The 22,673-nt window shown below is 39.7% G+C and overlaps 1 protein-coding gene across 2 annotated transcripts in view; it reads right to left on the bottom strand.

Annotated features, from left to right (window-relative positions):
- Positions 1-22,673, bottom strand: part of ANKRD44 (ankyrin repeat domain 44) — a 309,567-nt gene that overhangs the window by 7,946 nt on the left and 278,948 nt on the right. For both annotated transcript variants that reach the window (XM_045806381.2, XM_045806382.2), the window contains exons 18-25: positions 18,883-19,084; positions 14,812-14,899; positions 13,663-13,780; positions 12,011-12,227; positions 10,619-10,706; positions 3,731-3,814; positions 2,690-2,835; positions 2,157-2,239 (exon numbers count right to left, since the gene is read on the bottom strand). In XM_045806381.2, the coding sequence (XP_045662337.1) occupies positions 2,157-2,239; positions 2,690-2,835; positions 3,731-3,814; positions 10,619-10,706; positions 12,011-12,227; positions 13,663-13,780; positions 14,812-14,899; positions 18,883-19,084 (1,026 nt within the window). The remainder of the gene's footprint in view (positions 1-2,156; positions 2,240-2,689; positions 2,836-3,730; positions 3,815-10,618; positions 10,707-12,010; positions 12,228-13,662; positions 13,781-14,811; positions 14,900-18,882; positions 19,085-22,673) is intronic.

The following is a 22,673-nucleotide window of genomic DNA, read 5'->3' on the forward strand; positions in this document are numbered from 1 at the left end:
ATAAGGTCTATTAGGACTTGACTAATGTAAACCTGATCTAAAATATTAATATTCTAAGGTAACTGCAGAAGTAATGTTCAGAGAGCTGAAGCAGACACTAGCTCAGCACGGTCGGCTGGCAAACAGAGAGTAGAATTAGGAGCATCCTTTAAATCCATCAACACTATTTTTTAAACATATGTCAAGTCCCATCTCCTTCCTCAAGTCTTCAATGACCACTTCAGTGATCCATCTACCCTGGAAATTTCCATTACATCTGTTATTAGTATCACTTATCATTATGTACTGCCTTGTGTTGTGAAGGGACTCTTTGAGGAAAGCTCATTCTTTTCTTTCTCAATCAGGGGAAGATATCCTTGAATATTAAAAGAGATGGTTGATAATTAAAAAAAAAAAAATCTACGGGAAAGTCAGAGACCCTATCACGATTTCAGGCCTATGCCCTGTTGAGGGGTCATGGTTTCCTAAACGCTTGCTCCTCAAAGTGTGGCCCGCAGACCAGCAACATCAGCTTAGCCTGGTGTTACATGTAACTCAGGAATCACTGAACTCTTCATCAAAAACTAATGATGTTCTATCCAGTGAATAACTGAACATAATAAAAGAAAAGACAAGAAAAGAAAAAAAAAAGAAAAAAGAAAAGAAAAGAGAAACGTTGAACCTCAGGCCCCACTTCAGACCTGCATTTTAACAAGAGCTTCTGGGGACTCATTTGCACGATAGAGTTTGAAGAACACTGCACTTCTCTTCATGAGAACACTACACCTTGGAATAAACTTCATGAAACGGAGCCCTTTCTGGGGTTTCCATGGGCTTCCCAGAGCAAGAAGTGAGAAAGTGAGACCACTGAAAGGAAAAGCCAAAGCATCTGGTATCACAGATGACATCTTTCATACCGTCACTCTGTGGAAATAAACCACCACCACCGGGGTTAGAGGGAATCACACGCTAGAACGCCTTAAAAGGGAGCCCCTGAAACATGATTTCAGAAGCGTCCACAGAATTTTCATTCCCACGCACGGCTGCTGGAGCGTAAACAGCTGTGATCTTATTAGACGCCCACTTGGGCTTAAAATTGTTCATAGCTTTACACCCAATAATTTTACATTTAGGGATGTATCTTAAAGGAATGAGTAAGAATTCTTTAAAAGAAAACTCTATAATTAGCACCACCTCTAGTTGCATGTATTTGAAAACAAGCAAATGTCTAACAACTGGGGATGGGTGGAATAAGGATGGCACATTTCTAAGGTAGAATACCATACATCTTCCAAACCATGATACGATTTGATACCTAAAAGAAAGATATTCATGGGGTGCCTCGGTGGCTCAGTCTATTAAGCATTGGACTCTTGATTTTGGCTCAGGTCATGACCTCATGGGTGGTGGGACTGAGCCCCACATCAGGCTCTGCGCTCAGTGGGGAGTCTGCTCAAAGATACTCTCTCTCTGCCCCTCCCCCTGTCTCTCTAAAATAAAGAAATAAATCTTTTAAAAAAGATTCATAAGATATGATTCAGTAACAAAAGCAGGTTTTAAAACATCATGATCTCACTTTTGTGAAATTGTATATTTATTTATATATCATTTATCTTTTACAGAAGCAGGAATCTTGAGCTACACATGAACATAATTCCATTAAAGAAACAAAAGTCAAAAAGCCTCGAACACATTCCTTGCATTTCCTGGTGCACATGCACCAGGAAAAAAAGGGCAGAGGGTAGAAATGCACATGAGAGCACTTATTTGCCTCAAAGGAGAATATTTTTTTAGCTGTGTTATTACAATGCCTTCAAATGAAACAAAATGAAAACAGTGGACCTGCTTATATTTCAGAAGCCATGTAACTATGGTCCTAACCTGTGTTTAAAACCAAGATGATGTGGAACTACGCCCCCTGGAGACAGATGCAGTGGCAGCCTCAGGACAGACCACGAAAGAATGGAGGTGGCAAATGCCGTGAAAAGCATATCTTCATCTGTCCCTCTGTGGGTCTGCCCTGTGCCTCCTCCCTTCCACTCTGCTTACAGCTGACAACACCCTGGGAAAATGTGCATCTTAATTAAGAGCCCTGATACACACTTCTGACGTAGCATTTAAGTGGTATGACTATGATTCCAACACTAAGTAACACTGTTTTAAATTCATTTACATACTTTGCTACTAGCCAAATGTAAGGGTGTATTCAAGTCTTTATCCTTTACAGTCAGATCAGCCTGGGCAGTGTTCACCAACACATCTATAGAAAAAGCCAAAAGAGAGTTACTTAGATGACATGCTTATTACAATAACACATTCAAATTAGTATGACCACATCATCATACGTAATGCTTTTCAAGGAAAAAGGAAACATTTACTGCCCTATTGTTCTATTGAAATCCAAGATCTATAGACATTAATTTTAATTGTCTTTGTAGTTCTGTTATTTCCAGGTAAAATAATTCTGTTGCTGTATCTGGTCTCTAAATGTGGAGACTTTTCACTGCATAAAGATTGGTTCACTTTGACAAGGTCCACCAATCATCGAATAACAGGGGACTGAAGACAATTAGCAAGTAGAATCAAGTGGCTTAAATACAATGGTGGCCTTTCTTACATGCATATACCAAGAGAATAACCGACTTCTCGGTGTTACGTTACTCCAGTTTGGGTTGGGCATGAATGCGAAGCCCACCAGTCAAGCACGTACCCACGGCGCCCGCCTGCCCGTTCTCAGCAGCCATCATCAGTGCTGTTTTCCCTGAATTGTCTGCTGCGTTCACTTCAGCATTGTGTCTCAGAAGAAGCTGCAAGCACTCCACGTGGTCAGCAAACGCTGCCGCATGAAGTGGCGTCCTAATGATTTAAAACAAATAGGATTTTAGCTTCCTTTCAAGGTAACACACTCTCTTTCTATATACGCCTGAGAAACATGGGCACAGTGTCGTCTTAGGGATTTAAAACTCCCCAGTTTACAGAGACAACAATTAGGCCCTCTCTAAAGTAGTTGATTTTTCTAGGAGCACAATTGGGTATTATTTATCAAAACTGAAAATTAAATCTAAAACTTCATCTCCTAGACATACTTGGTCATGTGAACAGATATACTAGACCGTTCACTGAACCACTCTTTGAAAAAGTAAAATATTAGAAACAACCTAAATGTTCTTCAATAGAACGTAGGCTGGTTAAATGTCTATCCATTCAATGAAGTAATATCCAGCTTTAAAAAGAATCTGGTAAATCTATATACTCTGGTATGAAAAGTTCTCCAAGATACACTAAAAGCAGAGCATTGCAATAGAATTCTCCCATTTGCATAAAAAGAACATAAGCATATATTTTCATATATGTTTGTAGCTACGTACAGAAAATATTGGGGAGAATATAAAAATTTGAAAAGAACAGTTTATGGTGGTTTTCTTGATGGAAGAGGCTGGGGCTTCTGGGCTAAGAATAATTTATCCTAATTATAGACTCTTTATTATATTCAATTTTTAAAAGCCATGCTTTTAGAGCTGCCTGGCTGGTTCAGGAGGTAGAGCAGGGTTGTGAGTTCAAGCCCCATGTTGGGTGTAGAGATTCCTTAAACAAAATCATTTAAAAAAATAAAAATAAAGAAAAAAATTAAAACCATGCTTTTATGTTACTTCTTCAATTAAAAAATAATAAACGTTTGGCTACTTTGCAAACACAAGGCAGAGCCTAAGATCGACCAAGACAAGAGGCATGTCATCTTAGGATCACTTACCGGCCTTTGTCATCTCTGCAATTGACAATACTGGAGTCTATGGCCCCAAGGAGCAATGATGCACAATTCTCATGATCATTTATTCTAAAATGAAAATAGATTTTACATTTAAAATTTTTACATTTTTAAAAAATTATATCTCCCCTCCTACTCCATCTTCCTATGCACTGTATATTTAATAATCTGACACATTTAAAAATGTCTGATGCAAAATTCTGTGGTTTTTGTTCTGTTCAAATGATCCAAGAAGACAATTTAGGTCATACAAATAAACTTTACTTAACCCTTCATGAGGCAGGCAGTCTTCAATCTCAAGAGTTTGAAGAACTGCTTGCTTCATGAAATGTTTATTTATAACACTTCACCTGAATTGTCTTCTTGAATCATTTGAACAGTTTTGATGATGAGAGTGGGATTCGATGCTGACTACTGACAGCCTGCAGGAGGAGACACACAGACAAGGCATCTGTTGAACCCTCTGGGTTCACTGTTCCTCTTGTTACCAAGGGCTGAGGGTGAGTCACTCTTGGATTCGACGTCTCCTCCCTTGTGTGCAACTCTCTAAGCCAAACAAACTTTATCCAAAACTTTTTAAGGGAAAGGGGTTTATTAAAGTTCCCAGAAAGATTCTGTGATGCAGGGAAGGCTCTGGGACAGCTATAGTGGGCGTTCACAGCAGGTGGCAGCTGCTAAAAGACTAACAGGGACCTTGAAGTAAGTTCACAACATAAATCTCTGAGAGACTTGGGGAAATAAATTAAGACAAAAAGGCAGACTGTTTTGACCAATGGCACATTAATATCTATGTAGGCACGAGCTGGACTATTAAAAGCCATTAGGGCCTCCACCATTGTAAAGAAAGCTTGTGAAGAGTAACAGACCTATTGTTAATGAGGCTCTTAGCCAAAGCCACAAAACTGATGGGCATGAGTTGAGCACTTAAAAGCTGTTAGAGTGATCACCACAGAAATCTCAGACTCTCATAATAGGATCAGTTGGTTATGGAACACGTTAGATTAACACTAGGTCACTCACCAACCTCAAGAAAACTTCCATGCAACAAGGTACACTGTAAAACACCAAACAAATCCCAAACCCAGTGGCACATCTCTCTTAGGTATGTTAATTTGGCTCCAAGAGGTTCAAGGCTTAGCTAAAGAGAGGAGATCCTCAAGTTTCAGAGAACTGAGCACTCTGCCTTCCAGCTTATTTTATGTCTACGAACTGTGGTCCTAGAGGCTATAGATACCTACAAAAATGGCAAACTCTTACGTAGACAACCCAGAATTGCAATGGTCAGCATGGGGAATGTTCCAGTTAGATAAGATCGTTCATTTAAGAAGTACACTTGAAAGCAAGGGTCCCCAAATCAACAAACAGAATGGGATACCTAATTTAATTGCTATGCAGAAGCTTCCAAAAAGCTTCAAGTTTCCAAAACAGCTTCACTGAAAGATTCACTGCCAAGGCTTATGAAAAATTAAAGACACAAGAGGTACCTAAAACAAAGACTGTAAGACTGATATGACTCCTCCTACTGCCCTCTAGCCTCCTTTACCTGAGTACTCACAGGTTACTAATCCTCTATCAGAATCACCTTTCCACTGTGAAGAGGTAACAGCATCAGAAACAAGTCTTTTCAAAGTTAGTGGCCTTATTGCTGTAACTGCTCCAAGGCCAGAAACCTAAAACAACACCTGGGCTTCCCCCATTGCACCATCAACAAAACACTGGCTCCGAAATTGGTGTCTCATTTGCAATCCACCAGGACACTGGAAAAAAGACTGACCTAGAAGGTTTTGTGCAAATCCTCTGATAGCAGCTCAAATGCCCCCCTCTATGGGTCCCTTTCAGTGTTCATAAGATGCCAAAGGACTTTCCAATCAACTGCCACCAGTTATTCTAACAGTCAAGGGGAAATAAAATTAAAATTGATGGAAAAATCTTGCCAAATTCTGGTAGATGCCAGGGCAATACCCTCTACTTTAAACCCTGTTCACTCCGGAGCCTACAGATAGGACCTGGGAAAACCAGCAGCAGAAGGCAAAGGGCGAGAATTCTTACCAGGTTCAGCTTTCCTGGTCTCCACAGTAGCTGGTCAAGGGGGAAAGGTATACTTTCATATTGTCCCTTCCTTTCCAAAATCAGACTCTTGTGACTTTGATTTTCAGGTACCCATTGGTTATTGATCCTTTTCTCTCCCAGGGACTGCTACTGCCTCCTAAATCCTTTTTTTTTTTTTTTTCCTATCTTGGGGAGGTAGCTCTGGATCTTGGGAAAGTAGTATCTTTTGCACCATCTTTGGGGGCATCTTGCATTCATGGTTGTTCAATATTGCCAGGAATAGTTACAGTTTGTCCTGGCCGAAACTTGACAAGATATCTGAAAGGCTTTTTTTTTTTTTTTTTTTAAAGTAGCTTTATGGTTGGTCAGAAGTTGGCCAAATAGGAAGCTGATATTCAGAGCTTAATAGTAACTTTTTTTAGGGCTTCCCAGTAAGCTAAAATGAAACTACGTACCTGGGGGTGAGGGGTAGGGAATGGGGGGCATTCCAAAACAAACAGCTCTAAATCTAGAACAAAGGAATCATTTGATTTCTACCTGAGTTGAAGGAAGATCTCCTTGATATAAAGAAGCAAATTAAAGATAATGTAGTGGGATGAGTGGGTCAGCCCCCCCTTTTTTTGAGGAATTAAAATCAACTCTCCTTGCCTTACAAATTGAGTTTTCAAAGAACAGAAAAAGCTCACCTACCCTTTTTTACCAATCCCCAAACCTCTCTTACTCATCTCAAAAGGCTTGTAGGTATCATAAAATCCTTCTTGGAGGATCTTGCATTCTTTCCCTGTGCCTTTGAGATGTACCCGGTCTTCTCTACGAACTAGGATCTAGGCCATCTCTTTGAAATGGGAGATAATTCTTACCAGAAAAAGAGACTATTTGGAAACTAGGAAAATAAAAAATCTTAAGTCTTGATGGGCACTGGGTGATGTACAGAATTGTTGAATCTCTATATTGTACACCTGAAATGAATATTAACACTATATGTTAACTGACTGTAATGATATAAATAAAAACTTTTAAAAAGCACTATAAATTAACTATACTGGAATTAAAAAAAATTTTTAAATCTTAAGTTTTCTCAATATTAGTAAAAAGTTTAAGCCATCTGAGCAGGTAACCTCAACTTATTCCATTTGCCAGAAACACAATTTGGATCTGTGGGTTTTAATTTTTTTTTTTTTTATAACAAACTAGTGAGTTTGCAATATCATACCTGTGTAAAGGCTAAATTTAAAAACAAAAGTTATTAGATCTCTGTTCGTGTCCATCTATATGTGTATGTTTATGTATATATGTTATGTTTTTTTCTATCTCCAGATGGTATTGCCAAAATTAATTTGTGAAGAGCTCTATTTAATTGGCTTAACGAACATTAAGCACTTGGGGAAGCTGGGTGGTTCAGTCAGTTAAGCATCCAACTCTTGGCTTCTGCTCAGGTCATGATCTCAGGGTGGTGAGACTGAGCCCCAGCACTGGGGCTCTGCTGAGTGTGGAACCTATTAAGATTCTCTCTCTCCCTCTCCTTGTGCACCCCCCAAATAAAAAAAAATAAAATGAGATAATAAAAAAAGAACATTAAGCACTTATATAAGTCAAGTATACTCTCAGAAATATAGAAACTAACCCAAATGTTTTTCAGGTTCACATGATCTAGGTTAATCTTTGGTAAACAAGGACTAGTTTTAAGTTAGTTGGTTTAATTAAAACAGGCACGTCTTCAGTGTTAACAGCATTTATAATGCAGACATAAAACTTTTATTCTACCTAGGTTTACTAAAAATCAAATAAGCTTTTGTTATCACTGTTACAGAATTTGTCAGCCAGAAAGATAATTTAAGATGATGGTTAGCTGTTTAATATCTCATGAAATTTTCATGAGTGATCTAAACATAATCATTAAGAATAAGTAAATTAAATAGATGTAAGTAAGATGAAAGTTTATAAATAAATTTTTCAACAATAATTATGCTTTATGGTATGTGTACTTAAAAATAGTTTCCAAAAATGTTTTTGGTAATGTGAAACCTTAGTTAAACTGAGATATATTAAATGATGGATATTATTGACTTCTAGATCATTTCCAATTAATATAAAACTCTGAAACATTATTACGAAACATAGATTTATCCACTTTTGGCTTCCTTTGAGAGAGGAACTACAGATATTTGGCCCCATTAGGAAACATGTTTTTGTACCACATTGAAAAATGTGCTATGAGGAAGAATATACTTGTAGAAATTATGAAATTTATTTATGAATTTGCCAATCTAATGTAACTGACAATCTACTATTGCTCACTTCTTAGTTTTCACTAGGAATTAAGGATTCTAGGAGTTAAGAATTTTAATCAATTAAAACTATTAAGAAATAATAGTGAGAGAAAACAACTGTGTCAGAAAAGAAGGTAATAAAAGCAGAATGTATTTTTTTGGATAAGGAAAGGTATGAAAGACATGGTCTTTGTTTATTTTTTTGGTAAGAAAAAAGAGGAAGTATTTTTGTCCTAAAGTAAAATGACTGTTTGTTTGTTTCTGGAATGAGAAAGAGAGGGAAGAGTCAGGACAATCTGAATGAATGTAAAACGTCTGTGGAAAAGGAATCTTAGAAAAGGAATTCTGTGTGGTCAAGCTGGCTGAGATTGGAATGGACTTATTTAAGTTTAAAAAATGAGTTTGAATATCAAAAGCACACTAGTGAAAAATTAGAATTTGCGTTTCTCTCTGTTAAAGGAACGAAGGGTTTTGTTTTGTTTTGTTTTAGATTAGTGATCTGCTCTTAATAAGAAACTGAAAGTAAAGGTTTTGGGGTTTTGTTTTTTTTTTTTTTAACCTTTTAAGTAATCCTACTGAAAAGCAAAGATTTTGTGTCTTACCAAAATAATTTACTGTGCTTTAGGCTATTTTATCAATTCTTTAATTACTTAAGAAAACCCAGTCTTCTTAATATTAAAAGAACTAAGGATGGTTTTTTGTTTGTTTGTTTTTCAGCCACTATGTAACTTTCTGTATTTATCTTTTTTTTAAATAATATTTATTTTGTTATATTAGTCACCATACAGTACATCCCCAGTTCTTGATGCAATGTTCCATGTGTATTTATCTTTAAAGTCTTCAGCTATCACTTTGGTTAAATGGCTAAGTAAGTACTGTTGCACGGAGACCTATGATCCTATTCGACCAAGTGTTTTAAAGCCTTTTGATATTTTTGACAAGTAAATAAATGCATAAGTAGGTCAATAGGCCAACTGGCTTAAAGAAGTATCCTCTCTTTGGGATTATTTCTTAACTTTTGTGTTTCTAGTTGGTTTGGTTCATGGGGACCCTGGTTTAGGAAATGTCGTGCAAACCTTAGGAATACTTTCACTATTAATAATTATCTTCCTGGTCTGTTGCTTCCTAGTTTGTTCTCTCAAGGGTTCTAGGATGAGTGTATGCAGCCATAAGCCAACTAACAAGTGGTCTCCCTCCATCTAAAATGTAAACCTGACAACATCTCCTGTGAAATAGAGATTGAGACCCAAAGAGACAACGGTAACTGAGACTAACTCTTGGTTGGCCAGAGGTTGATTGAAGTTGGGAGGAGGGAGAACTGCCAAACTGATCCCACATGAACCTTTTACTTGGTAGGCCAGGCACCACTGATCCTGGGGAACAACATCAGCCAAAAACACCCTGAACTTTTAGGTTTCGTGTTCTTGTAAATGTTCCGTCTTCCCAGAGGTCAGAGCATTCAGTTAACCAATTAATAATTACTAAGTTACGTAGGTGATTGCCCCATTCCTATGATACCTCAAATAAGGCCAGATATGTAACCCTTGCTAATTAGATATTTTTTATTCCTTCTCTTCCCTGTTTCTGATTCTTTATTTTGTGAAAGCTTCCTGCTTTCTGCCTCTCTCTGCAGTTCTCTGACCTCTTGCAAGTGGACAAGAGGTCTTCTTCATGAAGTGTAAAATAAAGTTTGTTTGTATCACTTCAAATGTCTTCTTTAATCATTTTAACAGTTCTAATGGCACACATCCTGGAGCCCCAGCATTTCTTCAGAACCCCTACATCCAGGAAGGAGTTTACTGTGCACTACTCAGGCAAGGTGTTATGTTAGGTTTTTGGGGGCTACCAAAGTGACAAAGACATTGTTCCTCCAGATTTAAAATCACTCCTACTCATTAGTCCTTACTCTCTTTACTCATCCACTTTTTGCCTCCAATATCTTTCAATCAAATGACCCAGCTGCATATGAAGCCCACAGACAATGCAAAGACAACGCAGGCCCCAGGTGGCCCCGTTCCCCCAGGCTGACCATGGAAGTCTGCCTTCAAGTCACTGTATTCTCCAAACAATGGTTCGTACTATGAGATGGCAGAGAAAATACATTTATCAAAAAAGAATTTACAACATATGAAGAATGGAGAATTACAACATATAAAAAGTTTTCCTGCCATAAAATGTCTTCCTAATCATCCACAGGCATATTGTTGTTAACCCTAACTTATTTTTAGAATTCAGTACACAAATGTGAGGTACATCTGGAGAGCTCTTCACCTGGGGTGTAATGTGCCTCTTAGTTACCCACGACCCTTCATGCAGTTTCCCTCAGGTGACCTGTGAGCCACCTTAGAACCGGGGCACTCCACAAAGAGCTCCTGGAAAATCATTAATGCTAGGGACCACACTTTGCTATCAGACCTATTTGCCATTAGCAGCAAAGTGGAATATATTGGTTTAACCTATAGTCTAAAAGCTTGTCCCTTCTCTAAAAGGCAATCTCTCTGTACATAGTTAAAAGAATTAAAGCAGCACCATTAACTCCCAGCATTTTACTTACATTGCACAGTGCAGCGGAGTAAAGGGATTACCGATAAATTTGCGAAAACATTTTTGCTCCAAAAGTACCTCTATACAGTTTTCATTACCTGCAAGGAATCAAAAGAATTTAGAGACTTTCCACAAAAGAAATTTTGTTCAACACAATCTTTTTTTTTATTGTTAAATATTGAATTCTGGCTTATGAATTTTCTTGAACTGGCTGAATGTTTATTCTCCATGGAATAAACAAAATGCCAAAATGTCATTAACTATGCTCACAGGTGATCTGAGACATAATGAAACAGTGAAGGTCATATGTTCTAGAGGAGAGAAAGAGATAAAGAAGGGACCTCATTTGTAAGAATCTAATATGAATAAATAATAAATTCTCATATACACACTCACACATGTGTACATCTATCCCGCTGCATGCTATAAAATATACAACTATTAAAAAGATCAATGTATACTGATATATATTGATTCGTAAGAATATCTGCAATAAACTTACATAAGCAGTAACAAAAAAAGAAAGTTATATAATATTTGTTATGTGATTCTAGTTTTCAAAAATAGATGCACGTACAATTTGTATTTACTTATTATTCTCAAGGGAAAATTATGAAAGATACATACCGAATTACACCAGAAAGTAAACTTGGAAATGGAGACAATTTTACTGTAAGCACTTCAGTATTTTTTTTTTAAAGATTTTATTTACTTATTCGACAGAGATAGAGACAGCCAGCGAGAGAGGGAACACAAGCAGGGGGAGTGGGAGAGGAAGAAGCAGGCTCATAGCAGAAGACCCTGATGTGGGGCTCGATCCCAGATCGCCAGGATCACGCCCTGAGCCGAAGGCAGACGCTTAACCGCTGTGCCACCCAGGCGCCCCAAAGCACTTCAGTATTTTTGCTATGTTACAATTAGTATGCATTTTCCTTTTTACTCAAATAAGTGAAACAAAAAATTTAAAATCTCCCAAATAACAAGGGCAACTAAATAAACAGGGGATATAGGACATAAAAAGAAATTCAAAAAAAAAATCATGCATCTACTAGTAGACAACTGTGACAGATTATCACATCATATTTCTTTGTTTTTAGCTGTATTATTTTGATTCCTTATAGGATCTCTGGTTTACTCAGGTAAACCAGAAACCCTGATTAAAATTAGTTATTTCAGTTCACCAAAGGTTCTGATTAGGAGTTACATGTTAGTGATTAACAAAAATAGGGCATCATGGTAGCCATGAAGGGAAAAGCTAAAAAAAAGGGGGGGGGCGTATCATAGATTCAGAAAGATTGGAAACCACGGTTTACGACGTTACACTATGTTCTCACCTCCACTGAGACCACAATGGTGCTGGGCAGGAAATCTACCGGAATCAGTCATATGACAATCAACTCACCATTGTAACAAGCCCAGTGCAGCGGTGTGTAGCCCTGGTTATCTTTGAAAGAACAATCCTCCTCGGAAAGTGCCATCTGGAGCAGCTCGCTCAGCCATGTGGCATGGCCACGAGCAGCCGCATAGTGCAGGGGGGTCCTCCCTCTGGAATCTTTACAGAGAATCGACACTTCTTGCTCCAGCAGCATTTGCACACATTCCTCATGGCCTGTCATAATCTGATGCATTGCAATTAAAAACACAAAACACTCTCAGAAGGTCAGAGATCCAGGAAGCAAGGTGGTGGCTAAGTGAGGCTAGGCTCGGAGAGAGTGGACAGACCCCTGGGCCTTACGGGAAGCAGACTCTGTCCTACATCAGAGGGCAGAGGGGGACAACCTCAGGGGGATTCATGACAGAGAAGTCTGTGAACACACCAGCATCTCAGAAACCTCTCTAGACTCTCCAAACATAAACTTGAAGGGTCTCATGACAGAGCAGAAAATACCGGCTTTTAGAATCAGGAAGGTGCAAGTGAAATCCTGGCTCCTGCTTGTAAAACGTGGACAAATCTATCTACCTCTCTGTGCCTCACTTTATCCACCTGTAAGTGGGAACAGTAATAATGATTCATAGATTGTCGTGAGGCCTAATGAGCCGTGTAAAGGCTCCCAGCCTGTGGCTCTGCCCACAGGAAATATTCAAAAAATAAGAACTATGATTATGATATTAATCGCTTAGCATTCTTTTTTCCATTTATCATAGTGTTCAGCACCATCCCCAAATAGCAATTTTATTTGCTTTTGTTTCATTTAGTTTGACATGTTTTTAAAAAATTTCAGCAGATGTGTATGAAGAATCATCCACAGGATACATATTTCAGCAGGATGCATACTTCAGGTGGGCAACTGTCACAGGATACGTATTTCAGGTGGCGAATGGGCCAACATTTGTAATAAAGAACAGTTAGAAATAGCATGGCTACTGAAAACTAGGTAATCATCAGAATAAATTATACCTCCTGCACACAATGGGAGATTAAAAGAAAGGGATGGAAAAATATTTAGTGACATGGAAAAAGGTCCTTGATCTACTTAGAGAAAAAAAAGCAGGTTCCAAATAGCATCTTCAGTATTCTCTCTTTTTAAAATTCAAAACAAATCCATATACAGCAAAAAAGACTGGTGATACATACACCAAAGAGTAGTTATCTCCAGGAGGTAAGATTACCGGTGATTGTGATTTTCTTCTTTGAGCCTTAGAATTTTTTTCTTTTTGCAAATTTTCTACGATGTGCGTATAATCACAAAACAGAACCAATTCTACCAACAGCAGGTGTTCATGAGTCTATTATCATAATCTAACATGAGATCTGAAAAGCAGAGCCTAAAAGTACGTGCCATTATTTTACCTTTGCAAAATAATTTCTTTCTTTCTTTTTTGTCATCTCCACTCGACATGGGGCTCCAACTCATGACCCTGAGATCAGGAGTGGCCTGTTCTACCGACTGAGCCAGCCAGGTGCCCCTGTAATTTCTTTTTGACTGACTGAGATTAATTACGTATCTTAGGAAACATTCTTTTTACTAAAACTTCATATGTGGGGGAAAAAAGGAGGAAACAAGCTCCCTACAAAATTGCTTCACTAGAGCGGAGGAAGACAGGTGCACATACCCCTCTGTGTAGAGCTGTGCAGCCCATGAGGTCAACGGCGTCTACATTGGCTTCTTTTTCAAGTAACAATGAAACAGCATCAATGTGTCCATACGCTACGGCAAGCATCAGTGGGGTTCTAGGTGGAAAAATAAATCAGGCTTTTAAAAAGAAGATCGGGGAAAACAAACAAAACCCATCACTGCCAGAGGGAGGACACCTCTCTCTTCCCTCTGTCTTTCCTCTTAACAATTGCTTAATATTTTCTGAGTGTCCCAGTCTGCTATATGCTGCACGGAACAAGCTATCTCCATCCCTGATCTCTGAAGGCCACCTGGAATGGTGTCAGTGGAATGATCAATACAGGTGTGACAGGGGAAGGCTCCTTCTCAAACTGTCCATGTTAATCCCATCATTTTCAAAACTGTGTGGCATTCACCAAATAATCACTGAGTAGGTAGTGTGTCTATGTAGGAGACCCTCTTGCTCCTATCAGTGCAGCTCTGCTTTCATAGTTTTCTATGTTGAACTTCTGCTCAGGATTTTATTTGATCAAAGCTTCATTGCTGTAAAGAAAAGTCTGACAAGTCTGGAGGAAAAAACAGTGTTGGGATCTGGGAGGTGAGGTTCTCGTTGGAACTCTGACACTAATTCATGTAGCTGGAGTGAGTCACTCGTGCTTTGTTTTCTGCACTGCATTTCCTATTGTAAGGGAAGATTAGGTGGGGGGATGGGCTAACAGAAAATACTTTGGAAAAACAAACTCAGAAATGATAAAAATACAAAGGATTTTTTTTTAATGATAGAGATAACCTCTTGAGGTCTGTCCTACTGTCATTATTAATTTTAAAAATGGGGATGTAGCAGCTGCAGAAGAGGGTAAAAATGGATACAAAGAAGAAACAAATGAAAGAAAGGCCAGGACTCTTGGCCACAGACAGAAAAAGTTGGCTCTTTGTCATCAAGATACGCCCCTTCCCATTCTTTTCTTGGATACGTCCTCTAGCACAAAGTCCCCTCATTATTCTAGGGCTCTCAACCATGACTTTCACCCAAATATATACCCCAAAGTAGAATTCAGCCTTCCACCCTCCTAGCTGTTTAACAAAATTAACCAGTTACCTGTTGTGGTTGAAATGCCAACCCCAGTCCCGGTTTAAGAACACTTACTGTCCTTTGGCATCTTTCACATCAATTGCTTCTGGGTTGTCTGCAATTTCTAGTAATAGCCGTAAACACAGCGTGTGACCATTAATTACTGAAAAAGAAAATAATGGACATTCTTTTAACAGACCAGCACTACACATATCCCTCCAAAGTGAAATCTATTTGGACTTTAAATCAGTCATTTTCAATTGCTGCTGACAGCGATCCCCAGGTTTCCAGTTCGTGCTAGCTGCTGGGCACATCATGCCCCAGTGTTTGTGTTATTAGTCAATTCTTCTTCCCCTTTCTACCCATCAGGGCACTTTGGTCCCCACCTAACTTCTTCCTGGTTCTTGTATCGAGAGATTGTTCCTGAAAAATGATGTTCTTTTTTACCTTCTCCTATGGGACTGATAACCTCTCCCGAACGCCCAGCTTAGTCTTTGTGCTCCTCTAAGAGAGTCACCCAATTCTGTATAATTCCGTGTCCGGCCTGCCTCCAGCCCTTCTTAAAAAGAAGGATGGGAGAAGAGGCGAAACGGGAGCAGAATAGGATGGGAGGAGAGGAGGGAAGAGGGGAGGAGAGGAGGGAGGCAGATGAGAACAGGTCTTGCCTTTTTTTTCTCTCCCAGTCACTTTACATTTGGAGGTAGACATTAGAGCAATGGTTCTGATTGATCAGCGGTGACTTGAAGCAAAACTTCACACCAGAAAGGTGTCGGCAGGCTCCCGGCTTACTGTTTCTTGACGGACCAGTGCCTCCCAGGAGACTCACAGATGCGCCCTCCGCGGCTGCAGGACAACTCTGCCCACGAGTTCCTCAAACTACAGCCCACGCACGGTTGGTTTCTCCGCCTTTGGGGTCTCAAGTGGCTGCCACCTCCCGTCCCCTCCAGCCCCTCCATTCTGTCCTTGACAGAGCTGTGACGGGGGTGCCTGCCTCACCCCTTCCCAGGGGCTGCCCCATCCTCCCCTTGCCCCTTCTTACCCTAGTGGGGGCTGCCCACAGGCAGAAAAGCTGGCCCTAACGTTGGCCTTGACCGGCTGGGGCCAAATACAAGCTCGTGCCCTAGTGCCCTCCAGGCAAGATGCTACTTCGGGGAGTGGTGGTGCCTCCAGGGCTGGGAAGCAAGCCTCCTGGGATGATAATCTGCTGGGCTAAGGTATTTTCCTCCAGCTTGTTGAATGGAACCCACAGCCTTACAAAAAACATGGCTTTCTACTGAGGGAACAGGATGAGAAAAAATATGTTTAAAATTCCAAATGTGACCTTCTCTCCTTTCCGAACAATGAGAACACCATAAAACACATTGCTTTTACCTCGTTACGGCTGTGGAGAGAGAGGGGAATAGATGCAGCTATGTTAGTTGATAAAGGTTCTTTTAAGAGCTGTGTTTTACAGTTCTTTTTATTGCATGCCAGTCGTGAGAGGTGCTAATTTAACAACGACATGTTTTCCAGGGACAACGCGTACTAGAATTAGCTCACATTCATCGACACAACTCAAATTAACTACAGGAATAATGCCCACATTGTGTAGACCATTGCATTCAGCTCATTCAGCAATGTTCCATTTATGTATCTCAGGAGGAAATTTTGTGGCCTTGAGTACAGGCAATATACTGCTGTTGCTGTTGTTTTGTTTTTTTGTTTTAAAAATTACATCAAATCTATTACCACTGGTAAAATATGCAAGAATTCAATGTATGCTTAAAAGGAAATGATTAGCAGAGGACTGACAGCTAAACACTACAGACAATGGAGTCATGAAAGTGCAGGTATAGTGTATTTTCATTGATTTCCTCTTTCTTTATCGATTTGATATTCCTTAAATACTCACAGTCATGATAGTTCCAAAGATGTCTGATTTTTGGCTACGCAGAAGAAGAATAAAATCATCTAAGTATGCTGGAGAACAAACCGATTTCTAAGGCAGCGTTTTGTTTTTGTTTGGTTTTGTTGGCAGGGTGTGGGGTGGCTTGCAGTAGCCTTTTGAACTTAGCTAATAGCCCTCAGGGAATTATAATTCCCCTCTGTTGTAAAAGTGTAGCAAAACTAGACTTCTCATTTGCTTCCCACACATGGCATTTTCCCCAGTTGCCTTTCAGCAAAAGGAGGCTAACATCTCCTTTAGCTGTGCCCTGCCAACTCCAGCTTTGTCTCAGACCAGCTCAGTCTCTCCCTGGCTGTGAGTGACAGCCATTTTTCATGTTGCTCAAAGGCCACAACTGTCATCGCAACTATCTGTGCCAAAACCTCTACTATCCATCCTGGCTCCTGCTCCTCACAGGACTCCCAGGATCTGAAACAAACAAACAAACAAACAAACAAACAAACAATTGCCCTCTCAAATCGGAAAAGATTCTGGAAACGCAAGCTAAAGCTTCTGCACAGCAGACATTTTGTGGAGAAGAGAGTCAAATGACAGCCTGCATCTCTAATGAATGACACGAGGGAAATCCAAAAGGAGTGAGTCATCTCGACCACCAGGGGGCTCCATTGGACCACAACCTATATCACAGCGGCCAATGAGCGACCATGATTATCCTTCATTGTTTACCTGTTTACAAGGACAATCTTCCACAAGCAAAATCGGCCTTTTGTAATTGTCAGGAAATACTCTACATGGTGACGAAAGCAGAATGCTTGCCATAATAATATACAACTAACCTCGAAGAAGGAGAACTAAATTTGAACTTTCTAATAAGACCAAGAATGCCTAGAATATCAAACTTTACAATGATACTTTGTAATAATATCAAGAATAACAAAAACACAAAGTGTGATGGGAAATGAGAACTTATAATTTAGCCATACCAACCATTAGTGACCTCATGGCTAAAGTTTTTTCCAGGAACAATCATTTCCAGATTATTAGGCAACACCATGTTTTTTCAACCTCTATATTGCTTTTCTTCAGTGGTTTGGAAATTCAAGGATATACATGGAAATAGTTTCACGAGACCTAACACTTTTTCCAAGTAACGAGAATCATAAAGTCTTTTTGAAAAACCATCTTTACTCCTTTGCTCCTCAATCCACCCATTATTTCATGGTCTGAATAAGATAGTTATTTCTCTTTATGAGACAATATCTACTCTCCCGATCAAAGGCTGATATCACTGAATTCCTGACCCCAAAGGGATTCATGCTTTAGCTGAGCTAGGGATTCTTCCACGTTACCTTACTATCTGTGTCTACACCCAGACATGTCTTGACAGAATTTTATCTTATGTATATTGGAGAAAAGTCCCAGAAAAGGCAAATCACTTACTTTTTGATATATACATATACTTTTTAAGGTCTTTATTTTTACACATGACACATCAAGAATCAGCATCACAGCAAAATTAAGAAGCATCATTTAGCCCGGCAGAATATGTACTGATTAGATTGCCGTCTAATGGTACTTTTGATGAAATAGCTGTGAAAAGTCATTAATTTTATGCTTTAAAATGCTGTGTGATTTTTTCTATGTAGCTCATTTGAAGATCACATTACGCCTTGCCTCCTTTTTAGAAAGTTTTGTGTTAGCCACTGGTCAAAGTTCTGAACTCTCTGCTGAGTTAGGAAGGCAAGATAGAGTGCAGAGGATTTTCAGGGCAGGATTTATAATATCTTTCTTTGCATGATACTATCATGCCAGATCCATGTCATCACACATTTGTCCAAATTCACAGAAGGCATAGCACCAAGAATGGACCCTAATGTAAACTATGGACTTTTGATGATTAGGATGGGTCAATGGAGGTTTCTCAATTGTAATAAATGAAACACTCTGGTGAGGGTTCCTGATACTGGGGAAGGCTACGCATGTGTTGGGGGATGGGGTGGAGGGAGACAGGAAGTACACAGAAAATCTCTGTACCTTCTTCTCAATTTTACTGTGAACCTAAAACTGTTCTAAAAGAAGGCCAGAGCCTTTCTGGCTACAGAACACTAATCCTCTTCAACTGGATAGTAGGCCAAAAGCATTTTGGAAGAGTGTAGACATATCTGATGTAGAAAGAAAACTGATACTTTAAAAGCTGGGATGAAAGAAAATGCTACCATCCTTTTCCTTAGACTTGTAACCAGACTCTTGACAAGACCCACCTGAGGCATGAAGTGGGGTTCTTTTGGTTACATTGTCTTTCACAAAGATGGATGCGCCCTGATTGATAAGTGCTTCCACACATTCCGTGTGTCCCTTAAAGGCAGCCAGGTCCAGAGCAGTGCGGCCTTTCTCGTCCCTGATGTCCAGGTCCACCAGCGACTGCAGAAGGACTTCCAAGGCCTGATGGTGCCCATTGTAGGCCTGCAAGGAAGAAACCAACCACTCAAATGCTCGCTCACCTCAAATCCCACAATAACCCACATGAGGGGCTAAGCCTCCAAGGTCACCGTTGGAGACCACTCCAAACAGCACATCAGAGAGATGCTGGGGATAATTATTGAACAGACAAACCAGAGAGTCAGACTGAAAAATTATAATGCACAAGCCTCACAGCTACATATGAATTTCTTCATGTTCTTTCTTGTCTGTCAAAGAATTTGCTCCAAAGGTACTAAATGTATTCTTATATTTATGTCTATCCATCGAATAATCTAATATAGATTAGCAGTTGAATGAATTAATATAATCTTCTATCTATCAGTTCAGTCCTAAACATACACAATTGGAATATTTTGGGGGAGACTTTTCTGTTAAACCTAGAGGGAAAAAAATTCCTAAAAACAATGTGGACTTGGTAATTCATCAGAAACATACAGACCTGTTACAGTGTAACATTTTAATTCCTAAGCATGGGACCCTGGGCAAGTTTCTTAATTTCACTTAAAATTTGTTTTCTCATCTATAAAATGAGAGCAACAAAAGCTGCCTCCCAGGAAAGATAAAAAGAGATAAATTCACACAGGCTTTCCATAATATCTTGTACACAGTGGATGCCTCCTCCTTTCTCCTTTACTTCTCCCATTGATTGTCACGAAAACACAGACACAATTATGGAAATATATTCTGTGTACCAGCAGCAAGTTCAGGCCTATTATGAGGCCCTAGCTATGTGAGGTTAAGAGGCTTCACGCTACTAAAACACAAAATCGAAAGACTGAGAGATAATTTTCATTAGGTCTATAAGGTAAAAAAATGCATATGCACACACAAAGCAAAGGACATTGGAAATAAAAGAGAGAAGAGGGATCAGGATAGGAGGGGGGACCTGAGGAGGGAGAAGGAAGTAGAGAAGGAGATAGAGAGAAGACCTGCCCCCAGTGTCCTCAGCAGCCAGGGCCCCCTCTTCTGTCAGCTGAACTTTTTGCTTTCCCCCCCAGCGATTACTCAAGGCACAACATATTTGAAAAAAAGCTTGGCACAGACAAAAGATCAATATCTCTCATACACAAAAAGCTCTTACAAGCCATTTTAAAACTTAGTAAAATGTACAAAGGGCATGAAAAGACAGCTCACAGAACAAGAAATATGGAAGGCCAATGAACATATGGAGAAAATATGTAATTTTTTAAGGTACTATTTTTCAACTACCAAATTGACAATGATTAAGTTTGGTCACGTCCAGTATTAGTTAAGACATGGTGAAAAAAGCAGGGACACCTGGGTGGCTCAGTTGATTAAGTGTCTGATTTGGGCTCAGGTCATGGTCTCAGGGTCCTGGGACTGAGCCACGTCTGACTCCCTGCTCAGCAGGGAGCCTGCTTCTCCCTCGGCCTCCCCCCCCACTCCCTGCTCATGCTTCCTCTCCCTGTCTCAAATAAATAAATAAAATCTTAAAAAAAAAAAAAAAGACATGGTGAAAAAAGCAATCTGTGCTCTGCTGCTGGGAGTATGGTGTGACATTTGTGGAGAGTGATTTGACAAAATCTATCAAAAACTTTTTGAAAAACTAAGCTGCAGACTGTACATATAACATGACCTCATTTATATAAAAAGAAAATATATCCAGATATATACCTATTTATATCTATGTATGTTTCTGTATTTATAGAAAATTTTGAATACAAAAGAAACGTAATGGTGGCTACCTCGAGAAATGTAAGTAAAGAAACGAGGATATGAACTGATTTCATCTTACCTTTTTAAAAATCATTTGAATTTTTTCCCTAAGTCTATGTTGTTAACAACAATAATATCCAAAACTAAATATAAAAGGATCCAAAGAATTTAAGAGTACTGATAGGAATTGTTTTAATACTTTACATTATTTTTGTGAATGATCATGGTTATTATATAGTATGTAGTAAACATATATATTATGTATAATATGCAGTATAATAATCCACATGCTGGTGAGTTTCAAATTTCGATCCCGTTTCTAACTTGCCCTTTTACTTCTAGACTTGTATATTCAACTGCCTATTGATATTTCACTTGAACAGATGCATCTCAAGTTCAACACTTCCCAAACCAAATTCTTAATTTCCTTCCTCAAACTCGCTCCATCTGCAGCCTCTTCCATCTCAGTAAGTGGCAAGGCTATCCTTCTCGTTCCTCAAGCCCAAAACGTTGGAGTCGTCTTCATCTTCCCTCTTAAGCCCAGGGTCTGTAGCCCTATACAAGGGCTCTGGGACACTAGGGCAAGAGGGTGTTGGAAAGTAGTCTCTGGCTCCCCATCCCAGCTTTGCCAGGCGCTGTACAGGGATGCGTCTGCTGAGAGGAAGGGACCCGTTTGGCTAACCACACGGAGGTGTCATCAGGTTCTCAGGCCCTGGCAGGAAATCATCTTCCCCCACATCTCTGTTGTAATTCACACAGGCGCAGTGTGGCCCGCAGCAGCCCTCAGCGCACCATCATCTCTGCCCTTTCTTTAAAATATACCCGGAATCGACCCAGCTCTCACTATCGTGCCATCCTCTTTTGCCAGGACTGTGGCAAAGGCCTTCCTTTCCACCCTCGCCCCACCGCGATCTATTACTGACGCGGCCTCCACAGGACATCTCTTAAAACCCAAGTTGGACATACCAGTTCCTGACGAAAACTAGTCAATGGCTTCTTCCCTCCTCAATAATAAAATCCAAACCCATTCAGGCCCTTAAGATTAGGCCTCCTTCTATCCTGATCATCAGCATGCCTCCTCCACACTCTGCTCAACCACACTAACCTAACCCCTCCTCCTACCCCATGCTTAAATATTCCTCTGGGCTACTGCATCTTTTTTTCTTTTCTTCCTCTTCCCTTCTCTTCTCTCCTTTCCCTTCCCTTTCTTCCTTTCTTTCTTAAAGTTTATTTATTAAGGTTTTTTTTTAGTAGTCTCTACACCGAACATGGCGAACATGGCGCCCCAACTCACGACCCAAAGATCAAGAGTCACGCGCTCCTCCGCCTGAGCCAGCCAGGTGCCCCTGCATCTGTACTTTCTATTTCCTGTCTGAAAAGCTCTTCCCCCTAAGGGCCACGTGGCTCTCCTGGTACTTCTGCTTCAGATATCACCTTATCTGGAGGCTTTTCAGAGCCAAAAAACAGCTCTCCACCCACTCAGCGTACTACCAGACACTCTCCACCCCACTTAATCCTGCTTTATTTTATCTTTATAGCACTTACTACCACTCGATATCTGTTACTTATCTGTTGGCTTGTTTATTATCTGAGGTTGAAGGCACTTCACACGTATTGCTCACTGCTGTTCCCTAAATCATGCCTGGTGCGTAGGAGACACTCAAACGATTATTTGGTGAATAAATGATGTAATATAATGGCTGTTAATTACCATTTATTAGTATCTGTAGTAGAAATATATATATATTTAGAAATATATTTTTTAAGTAGCAGCTATTTATCTGTGCAAACATTCTTTTTATTAATGAAAAAAACAAAACAAGCACCGTTAATTAATTTGTCCAAGATCACTTAGCTATTAGGTGACCAAGTTAGAATTTGAAGCCCAGAATCT

This window comes from Ursus americanus, chromosome 1 (genome assembly GCF_024610735.1).
Source record: "Ursus americanus isolate L20-20 chromosome 1, mUrsAme1.1.p, whole genome shotgun sequence".
Classification (NCBI taxonomy): Eukaryota; Metazoa; Chordata; class Mammalia; order Carnivora; family Ursidae; genus Ursus; species Ursus americanus.